This window comes from Rhinolophus hipposideros, assembly GCF_964194185.1.
Source record: "Rhinolophus hipposideros genome assembly, chromosome: 5".
NCBI lineage: Eukaryota > Metazoa > Chordata > Mammalia > Chiroptera > Rhinolophidae > Rhinolophus > Rhinolophus hipposideros.
The window spans coordinates 71068511-71083769 of record NC_138051.1 but is presented as its reverse complement, the minus strand read 5'-3'; the positions used below and the strand labels follow the sequence as shown (position 1 = coordinate 71083769).

Genomic DNA, 15259 nt, shown 5'->3' with positions numbered 1-15259 from the left:
AGCGGGAACTGACAGCCGGCGGCACCAATGCGCGCCGAGCGGGCGGGCGCGGGGCGGGGCCAGGGGCGGAGCCAGGGGCGGGGGGCGGGGGGGGAGGGGGCGGGGATCGGCAGGTCCACCTGCGAGCAGTCTTCCCAGCCACGTGGGGGACCTTCGCGCTCCCAGCCTGGGCGCGAGTTCGCGCGGCGCGACCGCATCCGGGGGACGGCAGGTGGACCACCGAGAGCCGCTAGATGGGGAGGGGACCAGAGTAGCGATGATTTCCGCATTTTCTGAGACGCAAAGTAGCAAAATCTGGTTTTAAATTATAGGCACTCCTATTATAAATACCCTCCCCCCCCAGCCCCACACACCGAATAGACATAGCAGATATCACATTTTAAAGGTAGGATTCAAAACTATGCGGCGTGGGATCTCGTTTGAGAGAAAATTACATATGTGAATTGAAACAGAAAAATCTTTCCCAGAAGTGGGTGTGGGTGTAATGAGGTTATCATGGTTCATTGCCAAGCAGCTGTCAGAGACCCAAACCCTAGTCTTGTCTCCCGAGTGTAGGGGACAGGTAGAAATGATGCCACCTGTGTGTGGACAAGGTCAGAAGGGCACAGGAACCTAGACCCACCCCATCCATCTTTCATACTTTACATATTTCCAAGGCTAAGTTGAGGGTGCTTACAAGTTATCCGTGTTTCCCGGCTTAACCTTGTTCCTCAAGAGGGTGGGATGGGGTGGGTGTGGAGAACAGGAGATGGCTTTCCTTACAATTCCAGTCCCAGTCAGAGCAAAGGGCACAGGCAACTAACTCCCTCCTGCATGACTGGCTAGGTTCTTTTCAGTCTTTAATTAAACAAGTTGCTAACCATAATGAAAAGCACCACAAGCACTTATTTGTACACGTAACACATTGTTTTCATTAACACACGTGAAAGGTGTTGCTATGAGAGCTTAGGGTTATGTGCTTTGGGTTTAGTATCACCTACAAGGGCAATCCTACAAGCTCCAGATGTGAGGTCCTGCAGGATATACTCTTCCTGCCTCTTCTGTCCCCTCCCAGGCACACCATCCAGATGAAGAACCTATTATGGAGGGAAGAACTACTCAACAGCAGTTATCCTTACCTCCTTTCTTCAATAGGACCATGATCTTGGGAGAGTAAATCTCAGTTATCCATTTTTGGATGTTTTTCTATGAATATATTTTACCTTTTGAGATTCTATAGCTTTCACTCAGAATTAAGGAAAGAACTATTAGGACACAATAGCAAAGCTGAATCTAAGTTGTCAAGATCTTAAATTTACAGATAAGAGACAAGAACTATAATACAGGAAAACCCATAAGCAGCTAGTTTAAATAATTCAATTTTTTAAAAAAGAATTCAATTTACCTTTGTTCATTCATTAAACACCAGTCTGTGAAAATGTCCTTTATATCCTCAGATGGGCTGTTAACCCTGCTTAGTGACAGTTTTGAACTTTAAAGAAGCCAAAAATAATCTATACCACTCATAACCAATTGAGATGCGATTACTCACTGAGATCCAAGTTTTTTCAAATCTAGCAGATCTGGGAGTTTGCAACCATTTCAGGCAAAAATGATGAAGACAGGGTAGCACAGGTGTCTTATTAGGAAGTAGTTGGCACGAAACAAGGAACAGGTTAAAACAATAAAGGCCACTGTAATGACTTGTAGATTTTATTCCGCCTGCTTGTCTTAAAAAAAAAAAAAGACTAGTGAAAGGGAACTGATGGGTGGTTTGAGTTAAGAGGCGAAGTGATTTTGTATTTGAAGGGCAAATTCTTTTAAGGTATATTATGAATAACTCATCTTTGACCTCTACCACACACACACACACTCTCTCTCTCTCAGTGTAGTATTATAAATAAAATACTGCACTATGGTTTTTGTTTAGTATATGAATATAATCTGATGTCGTATCTTTTTAAAAGTATACAGTACCTCATGCATGAAAGAAAGCTGTCATTCCTGAACTCACTTAAGTGACAGTAATATATTACTCTCATCATTGTCTGCTCTTCAGTAGCTTTTCATTATATAATGAGAAACAGGCTATAAATATCTCTCCAATTTGATTAGAAATGATACTACCTCCCGCTATCTTGTTAACATTACCAGATACAATGTCCCCGTAAAATAGCTTACATATTTATATTATCTCTACCGATCATATCATTTCTCTCATCCTTGTCGCTGTCGACTCCCAGCCTGTAGCTACCAAAAATGGTTTCCAACTCTTTGCTATTCATCCTTACATTTTAGAGACCTTCTGGGAATAAGCCCACCACCTCTGCTTCCCTGGTACACCATTAAATGAACCTTAGCTCCAGTTCTCTGGTGGTTGGATCTGTTCCTAGGTACCATCAGGGTTGCACCAGCCAACACAAACTCAGCAGTAACTGTTGTAATGTTTCACTTGACAGCTCGTAAGTGCTGTCTCTATTTTGAATTGAGTGTATATACATCTTCAGTGAATGGCAACAGCCTCCAAGGTGCAGATCAAAGAAGGTATAATCTGTCAGTAATATTACTAGTATGGGGAGGGAAGGCATTAGCAGCCCAGAAAAGGGTAGGAATGGGAACAGCGAGACCGGTGATCTGGTAGGACTCCTAGCTCCAAGATAAAGGCACTGGACCTTGTCTGGCAACACATATTAATATATACCCCAAACACTAATATTCCTGTAGGTCTTGAATTCAGGTCTCCAATTAGCCTTTATTTTTTGTTGTTTTTCATGCCTTCTCTTTATCACAGATTAAAGAATGAAGTCCACAAAACCCACGTCATCAATAACTGGTTGGCAGCCTTCTTAACCTCTTTATTTCTTACCCCTGTTTCTTCCACCTTTTATGACCCCTTCCTTCTGAAGGGATGTGAAATGGGCACAGCTTTCTACTTGTCACAAATGGGATGTCCATTTCTGTATAACCTGGCAAGGGCTGCCTTCTAAGAAGGGCTTTGAAAGGCAGAATGATGGTAAAGAGCAGAGGTTTTGGACTCAGACGATCTTCAGTTCATCTGGCAGGCAGCAGCAGTGCAATTTTCAAGTTTACCCTTCTGTAAAATGGACATATAAACCTAATTTTTATATATGTTCGATTATAATTTATCTCCACATTTCCAACCAAAAGTCAGCTCTCATTCTGAAGCTAGATGTCCCTCTTTGAGCAATTCCACTGCTAGGAATTTGTCCTATAGATGCTTCTACACGAGCTGCAAAGACACACGTTATGGGAATAACATGTATTCACTGCTACATCATTTTTAATGGCAAAAATTATCAAATAGTAAGTGTCCATTTATAGGACTGTATCAATACCACACAGCTGTAAGAAACAAGATAAATCTTAAACTACAGATCTTATTACAGTAAGATCTCTAAGATATACTGCCAAGTGGAAAAAACAAGTTGTACCATTTGAATTGTTACTGAAGGCATAGTGTACTTCTACTTAGGAAATTCTTGCATTGGTGATGATGTACTTATTCCAAGCAATACCTGGTGAAAAGAATTTGCATTATTTATTGTATTAGAGATTTGTTTATCATCCTTGACTTATAAACCTCTTCTCCCACCAATTGTGTCTACTATTCCTATCGACATTAAGGATTGAAACCCACATGGCTTTTGGTGATATGAGGAAGCCTAAATCCTTTAAGATGATCTTAAGTCACCATGTCTGACAATAGACTGCTTTCTTCCCTTGTTTACAAATTGAATTCCCAGCAAGTCCCATTCCAGATGAGGTTTTAGAGGACATTTAAAAAAAACCAACACATCAGAAACAGTGAACTCTGTGCAGACAGGGCCCGGATAATGCTTTGGAACAGGACTCGCCCCCACCATTGTGAAGAAAGTATGAGGGAGCTGGGGCTCTGCACTCATGACCCCTTTGCCATATGCCCCCTAGCACTACCATCATTTCTTTGGACAGCAAAACTGATTGTATGATGACACTGATGTGAACCTAGGGGATTAAAAATAATATAACAAAAGGCGTCAGGAAAAATATTGCTCTGCCAACACCAGTGGGGAACACAACATCTCCTGGAAGGATCCAATGCAGGAAGACAAGAGGGTGAGGGAGGAAAAAACGGGAGAGGAAGAACAGAGATAGAAAACAAAAAAGAGAAGGGAAAACATTTGAGCAAAAAAAACATTCTATAGGGAATAGAGCCCAATTACTTGGTAAAAGCTCAATAAATATTTGCTGAACCAACAGAGCAAAAAGGGCTAAGCTATAGTTAGTGCTGTATGACCAGCCTTCCTTGAGGACTCTTGAAATAAATGGTGCTAAAGCTGTGACAGGAATGGCAATTCCAAGGAAATTCAGGACAAAAACCTGCATGTGTAATCTTCCCCCCCAAAAAAGAAAAAGGAACAATATAGAAAGGTATATGATAAGAAGGCACATCCTCCATACGCTGCTTCTCCTGGCATGTGTCCTCCCAGAAATACACAAGCACGTACCGTTTTCCCCTTTAAACAAAACAGTATTACACAGTACACATTGCAACTTGCTTCTTCAGGCTCAGGGGTCTGCCCAACAAATGGGCTTACGCAGGATATCTGAGATATTGCAGCAGTCTGTTAATGCTACAATTTATATTCAAACACGGAGATAGCAAAATTATTTCCTTTTATTCTGTGGAATTTCAGTAAATAGACATGTGCATGATTTGTGTTAATTTATACATGATGATGGCGATTAAGACCAAAGAAGGGCTTCTAGGGAAACTCCTACTATTTCTTTTAGAAGATCTTCGGGGCCGGGGCTGGTCTCGACTTGCCCACCTTTCCTGACAGTAGACCTAAGAACATACTGGCCAAACCTTCAAAGTAGCTTCTTTAAGATGGACAATCTGGAAGGAAAAAGAAACAGGAAATACATGTTTTCTCTAAGCACTGAAATATTTCTTCTTCCCTTCCACAGTGCACCGTTATCCTCTCACACTGTCAAAGCTGTTAACACATGCTTTCCCACAACCAGCTCTCCGAGGGTCTGTCAGTCCAGAGATTTGAAAACAATGCACGGCATTGACATGATGGCGTATGTGAGTGCTGTTCCAGGCCAGAGCAGGCATGAACCAGAGTGACATTTCCAGTGTCACACATGCCCTCTTGAAGCAGTCTCTTTTCTTTGTAAGCAGAGTTGCTGCTGCTATAAGCAACCATTCTTACAGCTGCTTAGCTGATGACTGCGGTTGGCTTTCACCTTGACCTTTACTTTCTTAAAAAGTGTGAGAACTTTTGTGTTGCATTATTACCCTTGTCTTTTCTAGCTCTTTCTATTCTTTCTCAATTCCTCCCTCCTCCTGTTCTATGATGGATTTGTAACTCTAGGTCACTTGCAGCTGTCAGGACTCCCCTTCCTTACTGTCCAGATCAGGATTCGGTTTCCTGAAAACCACGCGTTCCTTTTTCATGGTTTCTTCCTCATTTTGCTGCAGGACACTGCTAAATCCCTTCCTAGGAAGAGACGTGGGGATGGGGAACCTGTACGTGTCTGAGAACATCTGGGTAGGTTTGGCAGGGTGTAAATACAGGCAGAAAGCTATCTTTCTCTGTGAACTTAGAGGGTATTCCTCCACTGTCTAAAAGCTTCTTATTGCTGATAAGACAGGTGCAGTCTAATTCTCATTTTTTCATAGGCAAGCCATTCTCTGCAGAAGGATTTTTAGGATTGTCATCTTTGATATTTTTGAAAGTTCAACTGGATGTGTCCCGGGCTGGTTCATTTACTGTGTACCTGGGGGGTTTCACTTAAGACCCAACAACTCCTGCCCTGGTCCTGTTTCCTTCTCTTTTCTACTTTCTGGGACATTTCTTCAGCTCCTGCCTGCTCATTGTCTATTCAGAGTAGATAGACCTCAGCTGCTCCTGTCCTCCCGTGTGCCATCGACTCGGAACTCAGAGCCTCCTGGGCTCCAGCAGACCAGGCTTAACCTCTCCACTGCAGTTCCCCCAGTTCATTAGATGGTGGCTTTCGCCCTATACCGTCACCCTGTGACGTGCCACTCTCTTCCGCCAACTGTGTTGACATATAAATACATCATTCATTGGTTACTGCTAACTCTCATTACTGCTGCCTCTCCCCTCAGTGATGTCTGAAAGAGATGTTTTGAAAACAGTAGAATTTGCATTTTCACAGCTTTAGTTGGAATCCTATAATTCATAAATGTGCCTCATAAGGAAAAAAGCAAAACTCACCAGTCACAACTTACTTGTTTAGAACAGCCCATTCACCTGTTCGGTTTTAGGGTCCAAATCAATATCATAGAAACAGGGCCGGGTAGGGAGTCCAGGCATTGTGCTCATCTAGGAGATGTGAAATAGAATTAAAAATAAACTTAGAGTGATCTTTTTCTCCACTTTCCCCTCAGATAGAAAGCTCAAGGCACAAAGATAGAATATTATGTTGTAGTTGTCCATAACGTGGCACTCTTCTTGTTCCACATTAAAAATCAAGTCCGTAGATGGTCACTAGACTTACTGTGGTGATCACTTAGTAAGGTATATACATGTCGCATCACTATGCTGTACACCTGAAACTCACGTAATATTATATGTCAACTGTCACTAAAAGTAAATTTTTAAAAAATTATTTAAAAAACAAAGAAGAAACCATCAAGTCATTGATCCTATTATAACCTCCAAGAGAGACTTTCATGTCCTTGGCAAATCAAGTGCCAGGCTTCACTGTCGTCTTCCATATCGGCGGCCGCAACAAGAAGCAGCAGGGCGTGCTTCTCCTTCATCCTCCAGGGCAGGTGCTGGGAAGGCCGGGGAGTCCCTCACTCACCTCCTCAGCCTTCACTTCACAGGACCAAAAGGAGGTGCAGGGCTTGTCTGCTTTTTAATTTTGTTTTCGTGAGTCTTGCAGAGATGCCCATTTTATTTTTGCTTCAGCAACATAACATTAGGAATTAGGATCCTTTAACTTGGGCCAAGACTTTCCTGTACATAATCTAGATGGTTTTACAATCACTATGCTTTCTGCGCCCATTTGGCCTTCTAAACCTGAACTTGTAATGCTTATGGATTATGTTTGCTCTTGCTTCTTTTCTAGGGACTTGGCTTTGACAGCTATCTATTTAGATGCAAATTCATAAGGCTTGTAAGTGAAAACTCAGTATATTTTTGTCTGTGACAATGTCCTGTATAATGCATACACACAAGTTCCAAGTCAGATCCAGACGAGAAAAGAGTTTAAGCTGAACTTCTACAACTTAACTATAAAAATGTCATAGAAAAGGATGAGTCACCTTCTGTAACCCAAAACACCTACACTTTAGAAAACTTAAGTCTGACGTGTGAGTGCCAATCAATACTCCCCAGAAGATAGTGTATTGGTCTCTATTCTCAAATTCTGAAAGAGATAAGCAACTGCTGCATGTGGGGAAAGGAAGGGATGGGTCCTCACACCTAGTAGAAAAGCCTGAAGATGACATTATAAAGACAAATGCCCATTGACGTAGACATGCGTGAGCACGTTGGCAGAAAATCGGAAAGACGGTCCCCAAAAAAGTGATGAGGATTTTCAGCATTTTCACTCTTTCCCAAAGAGGATTTTTTTTCTCTTAAACAATGGTCATATTGATAATCAGATAAAATTTTAAATGTACATATACACATGAACTTAAATATAAAAGTCCAAAAAGAAGCCACCACACCTTAAATTAATACATAAAATACTCAAATCATCTGAGTCCTATTCCGGCCTGAACAGTAATTAGGAAGCGTTAAGAATAGCAATTGTTAGGCTATCTAGGTTATATGAGGAAATGTCTTCATCCAAGGTGGCTTCTACGGCGCGAGTTTGTTCTAGATGACAGAGTCTTGAGCTGGGCAGGCTGTGTTTCTCTCTGAACTACAGGCAAACGCTCATTGGCCTGACCACTTTCAGTTTTGTTTCCATTGCTAGCGTCACCCCTAAGGCACCGCAGACTTCAAAAGTGACAATACAGGCTACAGCTACTGCTCTTTTAGTTAGCAGCTACTGACAATTTCTCCAAAAAGAACACGTTTCTGCAATATTCAAGGTGCTGGGTAAAAGGCTTAACATTCCTATTAAAAGGGAATTTCTACAAATGCCAAGGACTGATGAGCATCATGACAAAGCTCCCCTCCTGCTCTCTGGAGTGGCTGAGGGGCACTGGTTTGCAGGTGCTCGTCTGACCCCCCTCATGCGACGACATGGCTACACACTGAGAGCTGAGAAGCAGGGGTCACATCTTTAATAACTTGCCCAAAATCAGCAGAGGTGAAAACAGGATTTGGCTTTAATGTTACATACTCTTGACTCTATAACGCCACCTCCTAAACACTTTCTTACTACATTGAAAGAATAATATAGCTCCAAAAGGAGACCTATTGGTTTCTTTTTCATTATCTATTGGCTTAGTTTAATGTTTCAGTCCTGTACTGCAGGTTAAGTACAACCTACAGATACAGGATACAGGTGGATCTAAGGGGGAAAGCCGGGCACAGGATCAGTGTTAATCCAGAGACAAAGTTTGTCCAAACTGCAATTATGTCCTTAAGCACTCCTCTACCTCCCTATAAGCAATTTTCCTCCTTTCATATGCATAAAACCCGTAAGGTAAGAAGGCATTTGAGAATTCATCTTGAAGTGTAAATAAGCAACCTCGTGGTTGAGAGCCCACTGACCTTGGGTTCAAAGAGCATTTTATGAATTTGACTCCAAAGGCAATGGAAGTAAAAACTAAAATAAACGAATGGGATTATATGAAACTGAAAAGCTTCTGCACAGCAAAAGAAACTATTGACAAAATAAAGAGGCAACCAACTGAATGGGAGAAGATTTTTGCAAACAGTGCCTCTGATAAGGGGCTAATATCCAAAATATACAAGGAACTCATGAAACTCAACAACAAAAAAACAAACAACCCAATTGAAAAATGGACAGAGGACCTGAAGAGACATTTCTCCAAAGAGGCAAATAGACATATGAAAAAATGCTCAACATCGCTAATCATCAGAGAAATGCAAATGAAAACCACAATGAGATATCACCTCACCCCAGTCAGAATGGCTTTCATCAATAAGACAAATAGTAACAAGTGTTGGAGAGGCTGTGGAGAAAAAGGTACCCTCATACACTGTTGGAGGGAATGCAGACTGGTGCAGCCGTTATGGAAGGCAGTGTGGAGGTTTCTCAAGAAATTACGAATAGAATTACCATATGACCCAGCAATCCCTCTCCTGGGTATCTACCCAAAAAATCTGAAAGCATTTCTCTATAGAGACACATGTACTCCAATGTTCATTGCAGCTTTGTTTACGGTGGCCAAGACATGGAAACAACCAAAATGTCCTTCAATAGATGAATGGATAAAGAAGTTGTGGTATATATACACGATGGAATACTATTCCGCGTTAAGGAAAGATGATATAGGAGCATTTGTGACAACATGGATGGATCTTGAGAGTATAATGCTAAGTGAAATAAGTCAGATAGACAAAGCAGAGAACCCTATGATTTCACTGATATGTGGTATATAAACCAAAAAGAACAAGACAAACAAATGAGAAAAACTCATAGACACAGACAATAATTTAGTGGTTACCAGAGGGTAAGGGGGTGGGGGGTGGGTGATGAGGGTAAAGGGGATCAAATATATGGTGACGGAAGGAGAACTGACTCTGGGTGGTGAACACACAATGGGATTTATAGACGATGTAATACAGAATTGTACACCTGAAATCTATGTAAATTTACTAACAATTGTCACCCCAATAAATTTAATAAAAAAGAAAAAAAAATAAGCAACCTCACCTTTCACATCTACAGGGTTCATTTGCATTTTAAGTGGGGAAGAAAACACCGAATTCCCTGAATTTCAGGCATAAGCTCTAGGCCTCTTAGGAAGACCCAGGAGGTGCAGAGCCCGTGTCCCTACCTCACAGGGCTGTCGGGAGGATCGAGTTAATCTGTGAAAGGCGCCCAATAAATGTCAGTTGTGATTATATATAAGCACAGCCTATCCACTAGGCCCACCCCAGCTCCAGTCAAGGTCATACTGTCACTGGAACAGAATTGTTATTCAGCACAAGTAGTCATGGCATCATCCTTGAACTGACACTAAGATGGTCTGCAGTAAGAGGATTAATCGTATCAGGCCTGACTCCAACTTGCTCCTCAGCAATGAACTCTGCTCATTTGGCGTCTGCTTAATGGCTTCAGCAACCAATTTAAGACGAAGAGCACAGAAGAACCAGCACCCCTCTCTGCCTCTAGCACGCACTTACCGTTCCTACCAAGGGATACAGGAAGCCAGCCCCCACGCTGGCACGGATGTCACGGATGGGCAGGACAAAGCCTGTTGGCACACCTTTCTGCTCTGGGTTATGAGACAAGGACAGGTGTGTCTTGGCCATGCAGATGGGCAGATTCCCAAAGCCCTGGGGAAAGAAAGGAATAGGAGCAGGACAAATGAAAAGCTGACGCCACAACAAAGAACATCTGGGCATTGTGATGATGTGGATCCTTCAATTTATTTGAAACCTCTATGCTCACTTTATAACCACCTCCACCGCACTGCCCTCCAGCTTAGTTATTATAGACCAAGAAAAGGGAAAGAATCTGTTGGGTGAGGGAGGAAAGTAATCACGACTGTATACCTCACCTGAGTATTTTATTTGCATCTATATAACCAATTAAGAATGACAGTGTGGGGCAGACAAAGGACACAAATGAAGACAGGCTCTCAGTATTTTAGTAAGACATTCCATATTTCCTCATGGCTTTTCCACACACTCACATACCACGTATGGGCAGATAAAGAACTTGGGGCTGGACCACCCAATCCAATGCCAGTATTTCAGAGGAGAAAAGCTGCCGCTCACAGAAGTGAAGCAGTGGGTGACAGCAGGGCTGGGAGACTCTGGGATTCTGACTCCAAGGCCTGCTTTCTAAACAGTTGAAAGAACAAACAAACCAAACATCTACCTGCTTTGTGTAGACTTCTGCTTTGTGCTGAGCTTCAGGGAGCAATTCAATGTCATCTGCCCCATAGATCTTCTGCGCAATGATCCTGATTTTATCCTCAATTGGGAGCTGATAGACAGGAAAGAGACGGGGAGACCATGACTGGACACACCTGAGATGTTTACCCAGGACACAGTCCCCAAAAGGGCCAGAAGATGTTTCCATAGACATCACAGATATGCAAATAGTTTGAGGTTTATTGGGATAGAAACATTTTCTTTTAATACCAAGCCCCAGATTTTACAAGTGGAAAAGGTCCCACGGAGATAAAGTTACTATGCATGTGTGTACATTTAGGATCTGACTAGGTACATCACAAACAATACTGCTGACTATCCGAGAACAATTATTTCTTCATAAATAAAAAAAAGAAGGTTCTAGGACTGGAGAGCAATCTCCTGCCAAAGCAAACATGGGAGACAGTTTATGAAACAAAACCACCAATATCCATCCACACAATTCCTGGTTGGTATGAGAGGCAGATGCTATTTTTAACACAACATATTGATTGCTACTTGCTGTGACTTAGAAAGTTTTTAAAAACCTGGTGATTTATATGATTGACACACGTTGGGAGTGGTGTGAAAGGATATGCCTTCCATGGCATCTGAAGCAAACAGTACAGTGGATGGGCCAGTGGTCTATCCAGTGAGCGCCTCACAGGGCTGCTTCCTCCAGGGCAAGATTTCAGAGAAGTGGGGCCTGGCTCCTTAAGTGCTGTTGAGCCTACTCCAGGGCACTAGGATTCAGAGCAAACAGCACAGGGAACAACTGCCTAAAGGAAATGGGAAGGAAAAGGATTCCCAGGTAACATGGATGAGCAAATTACTGAAATTAGGCAACAGATCTGCCTCTATACTCTCTAGGAACTAAGCCTAAAAGAACACATTGGGTGAGTTTTGTTTTTTGAAAGGAATAATAATCTACCTATAAAAATAAAAGTTCCCTTTTGAACTTTTATTGAAAAGTTCCCTTTCAGTGATCATTTATGAAAGGGCTCTGCATGCATAATGGATATAAATAAAGTGACCATTCAATTACAGCTTATGAGATACAACAGAGCTGACTTTTAAATACGCATCTTACAATTGGGCTCTGTAAATGCCAAGCCACATTCAGAACTTCTGAAACAAAAGCACTTTGCTGAGGGGTGATTTAAGACCAGCTGATGCCCAATAAGACAAAAAGTGGCAACCTCCTGTTAGAGCAAAGTTCCAAGTAGAAATGGGTTAAAAGGCCTCATTACCCCACTTCTTCCTGGTCTCCTGCTTGCTTTCAAGAACCTGGGTTCCTAACAGTAGGCGCTCTGGTGGGGGGCTTAGAGAGGGTGCTTATCCATGCTTTGTATTTGTGTGCCAATTTGTGTTTATGGCATTTCCTAAAAAGATGATTGGTTGAACAGATTTTCAAAACAGTCCGTTAACACTAAAGCTCAACAGGAAAATGTCCATGTTGATAGGAGCGTGTTAATTAACTGTCAATATATCTGCAAGGGGCTGAGAGATACAGAAAAATGTTAATCCAAGAGTAGCAGTGTTTCTTAGTTTCTTCCTTCTACCTTTTTAATAGCTATTTTTGAAAGCCTATGACTATCTCTTCAAAACCAAGCCAAGAACCAGCCTAGAGAATACAAGCAGAATTAGCTCCCATGTCATCCCATGTCCTTAATGCCATTTCCAGTGATGGGCATCCTATTTAATGTCCAATCCCATCCTGAAGTACATGAACAAAGAAAGGAAAACAAAATACACCCCTGGATATGAACAATCTTTCTCTGAACTAACTTTACTGTACAAGGTAAGCAGTGCTTCTGCTTGGGTCAGACGCTGTACGGTTTATTCCATGGTGGACAGCATGCGGCAGCCAGCAGGAGTGCTTTGGTTTTGCATGTGAGGGCTTCCATGAAGTCAAGGCAGCCCTGTACCACAAAGCCAGCTTTAGAGCACACTGCTTTCCCCTATTACGGGGAAGTGGTCAGAAAACTTTTCTGAGCTGGATGCAGCCCCTTACCCGTTAGCCATAATATGGTTGGTGCCGTGGTTTAAAGCTGTAGTGAATTACACTTTCAGTTCTATATATAACCCTTTCTCCCGCCAGCAAAGAGATTATACTGTGAGCCTTTCCAAAAGTAAGGATGTGAGCCAGCCTCCTGGGCCATTCTTGCCTGTACCCCCTCCTGTTAAGTAGGCAGTAACACGTGTTAGTAAGAAAGCTGTTTGGAGTTGAGGGTCCAGGCTGTGGTCATAACTCACCTACCTGGGAATCAAACCCACAGGGTTGAATCTGCTAAACACGGGCTCTAAACAGAGGCAGCCACACAGAAACCTCATTGTGCTATCTGGCTTTCTGCATAGAGCAAGCAACCCACCTTGAGGTCATAGAGGAGCTGGAAGCTGCTAGGTGCCTGAGCTGCTCTCTGGACGGCCTGAGCCAGGGCTAAGGCACCCCTGCCTCCTTCTGCCCAGTGAGTGCACTTCACGGCGTCCAAAGCCCCATGTTCTTTGGCAAGGCGGCTGATGAGCTCTAGCTCGGCCTCCGTATCCGTCCTGTAAAGGCAGTTCTTCATGTTAAAGCACTGATCATGGCTGGAGAGGACAGAATCTGTCTTGCTTTTGCCATTAAAACCCATGTAAATTACCTGCTAATAAATGGACACTAATCAAGTAACACTCCTTGGATTTGAATACCAGCTCCACAATTTATAGCTAGGTGACTTTTGGCCAGTTACTTAAGCTTTATGTGCCTTGATTTCCATTTGGGTAAAAATGGGAATAACCCCATTGGGTGAAAATGGGAATAATCGTAGCACTTATTTTATTGGGATGTTATGAGGCTTAGATGGTAAATAAAGGCAAAGTACTTAGAACATTGCAGGCACATAATAGAAATCCATTCACTTTAAAAAAATTTTGCTTCTCATTCTGCTGTGGTCAGGCCATTATAACGCGACCAACCAGCTTCAGAATACCTAAAAAACCCACAAACCCCCTGCAGGAACACTTCCCGATCAGTATGTCAAGACGACAGCCTACCAGACCCAGTGAAATCACAGACCTCTGCAGGGCTATGACCTTTTAACTTCAGAACTCTGTGTTACCCACTCCACCTGGTGGAGAACAAGGGGACCCACAGGAGCCAAATCTGACCCAGGACCCTCAGTGGGTGAGGTGATGAGCTCACTGTGACACACGCGGCCCCTGTCACATTGCAGGCTCTCAGTAATGGCTCCTAAAGCAGACACTAACCCACAGCGGTTAACTGAATCAAAATAAAGCTAAAGCCTCTGGGAGATGTTTCCTGACCATGTTCCACAGTCCCCCTTGACTATGACGCTTTGTACTTACTTGAATGCATTCACGGCCACTACTACTGGAACTCCAAACATTCTGGCATTTTCAATTTGTTTCTTCAAGTTACTGAAGCCTCTTTCAACCAGTTCCAGGTTCTACAAAAACAACAGTGAAAGTATTGGTCTCTCCGTGAGGTCCGAGAGAGCAGAGGTAAAAACAGTCACAGGTTGCTCTCAAAAGGAACCTGTCTCCTTGAGCCAGCAGCCACTGACTGTCAGGACAAGCTGACAGAGCCGACGCACTGACGCATTTCTCACACCGCGGTGAGTGCGCGCTGTGGAGCCTCTAACACTGTGCCAGCCTTCACGTAACACTGGAGTGGAGCTCTGCTTGTGTCCTGGCTGTCCTGAGAACGTGAGAGCTGGGACAGTTGCTGTCATCGCATCATGTCTCAATAGCATATTTGCTGTTTAAAGGGACTCAGACTACCCTTAACTAAATTATATTTACAAATCCTGTGTTTAATAGATTTGTACGTACTCATATGGTACACTGGTACAACTAACTTTACTCAGCGCTGCCCAGACCTTTCCATCTGAAGACAGAGCCTAGCACAGTGCCCAGCATTCATTATCTAGCTACCATAGTACTGTCAGAAAACATGAAGTAATCAGTGATTCTTTCTTTCTTTTCTAAATTAAAGTTTATTGGGGTGACAATGGCTAGGAGTTACACAGGTTTCAGGTGTACAATTCCATAATACATCATCTATGTATTACATTGTGTGTTCACCACCCAGAGCCAGTTCTTTCAGTGATGCTTTCAAAGGTTTTAGTGAACTCAACCACGAATCTTCACAGGGGACAACAGAAAACAAGTGCAATCTTTAAAAACCAAATACTATGAAATTTAAGGGAAAGCAGTTAAGAAAACGTACTTTT

The 15259-nt window shown here is 42.6% G+C and overlaps 1 protein-coding gene across 2 annotated transcripts in view; it reads right to left on the bottom strand.

Annotated features, from left to right (window-relative positions):
* Nucleotides 1-3248: 3248 nt before the first annotated feature.
* The window catches only part of MTHFD1 (methylenetetrahydrofolate dehydrogenase, cyclohydrolase and formyltetrahydrofolate synthetase 1), a 55257-nt gene continuing 43246 nt past the window's right edge, over nt 3249-15259 (bottom strand). The window contains exons 23-28 of one of the 2 annotated variants that reach the window (XM_081049320.1): nt 14373-14473; nt 13397-13574; nt 10990-11097; nt 10290-10442; nt 6242-6335; nt 3249-4879 (exon numbers count right to left, since the gene is read on the bottom strand). In XM_081049320.1, coding sequence (XP_080905446.1) covers nt 6246-6335; nt 10290-10442; nt 10990-11097; nt 13397-13574; nt 14373-14473 — 630 coding nt within the window. In that variant the 3' untranslated portion in view covers nt 3249-4879; nt 6242-6245. Of the gene's footprint in view, nt 4880-6227; nt 6336-10289; nt 10443-10989; nt 11098-13396; nt 13575-14372; nt 14474-15259 lie in introns of both variants that reach the window. The other variant, XM_081049321.1, reaches the window with a different exon arrangement.